Source organism: Electrophorus electricus, chromosome 1 (assembly GCF_013358815.1).
Source record: "Electrophorus electricus isolate fEleEle1 chromosome 1, fEleEle1.pri, whole genome shotgun sequence".
In the NCBI taxonomy this organism is placed as follows: Eukaryota; Metazoa; Chordata; class Actinopteri; order Gymnotiformes; family Gymnotidae; genus Electrophorus; species Electrophorus electricus.
In genome coordinates this window covers 8,587,501-8,588,353 of record NC_049535.1, presented here as the reverse complement: position 1 = coordinate 8,588,353, position 853 = coordinate 8,587,501, and the positions used below count along the sequence as shown (strand labels likewise).

The window sequence follows — 853 nt, the reverse complement described above, 5'->3', positions numbered from 1 at the left end:
TCAGACTCTGCATGCCATCCTCTGCATGGCAAACCGCTGCTGTCGGCACGGCAACTGTGGCACGGCTCGGGCCGGTCCCCTCCTCCTCTTCCTCTTGCTCCTGGTCACCATGGAAGCGGCGATGGTGCCAGCAAGCACGAGCACACAGATGGTCAGGCACATGCTAAAGAAGAGCAGGGGCTTATTCTCTGCCACCCTGGCACATAGCCAGCACCTCACCTGGTGGTCACTCGACTCGCATGGTGCAGGGTGAGTGCCAGGGTCAGGAAAGCCGCGACCTGACACAAGCTCACGGTAGACAGCGACCGAAGCCTTGGGTCGGGTATGGAGGTGGGACGAGGTGAAGAAACCAAACTCAGGAGTGTGATGGTCTTGGAGCTTCCAGATATAAAACCCATGCAGATCGATGCCATCCAACTCACGTGCTGAGAGAGAGACAGACAGGGAAAAGGTCACTCAAAATTCACATCAATCCATTCTATTCTAAATCAATTAATCAATAATCAGTCATTCCAAAATCAGTTTCCAGTGCCATATACTGAAAGGCTGTATTGGGTCATATGGATGTTGGTCACCCCTCCTCTAAATACATCAGTGCAGAATAGTAAAAGTTAATGGGTCTCTTAACCACAAAATCTTCCCAAACATTTGATGTGTCGATAGAATAATCAGTTTAATTTAACACAAAAAGTAAATCGGCATGAATAAGCCCCAATCTTTTAAGGACATCCAAAAATACATTACATCACAGAATGGCTTACATTACCTTGACTGTATGTATGCTCCCTGGGAATTAAATCCACGAGGCAAGTATTGTAAGCACCTTGCTCTACCTGCCGTAATAAGTGAGCTA

General features: G+C 47.8%; 1 protein-coding gene across 1 annotated transcript in view; it reads right to left on the bottom strand.

Annotated features, from left to right (window-relative positions):
- The window catches only part of klb (klotho beta), an 8,042-nt gene continuing 7,189 nt past the window's right edge, over positions 1 to 853 (bottom strand). Inside the window, exon 5 of the mRNA XM_026995911.2 lies at positions 1 to 425. Within this exon, the coding sequence (XP_026851712.2) occupies positions 1 to 425 (425 nt within the window). The remainder of the gene's footprint in view (positions 426 to 853) is intronic.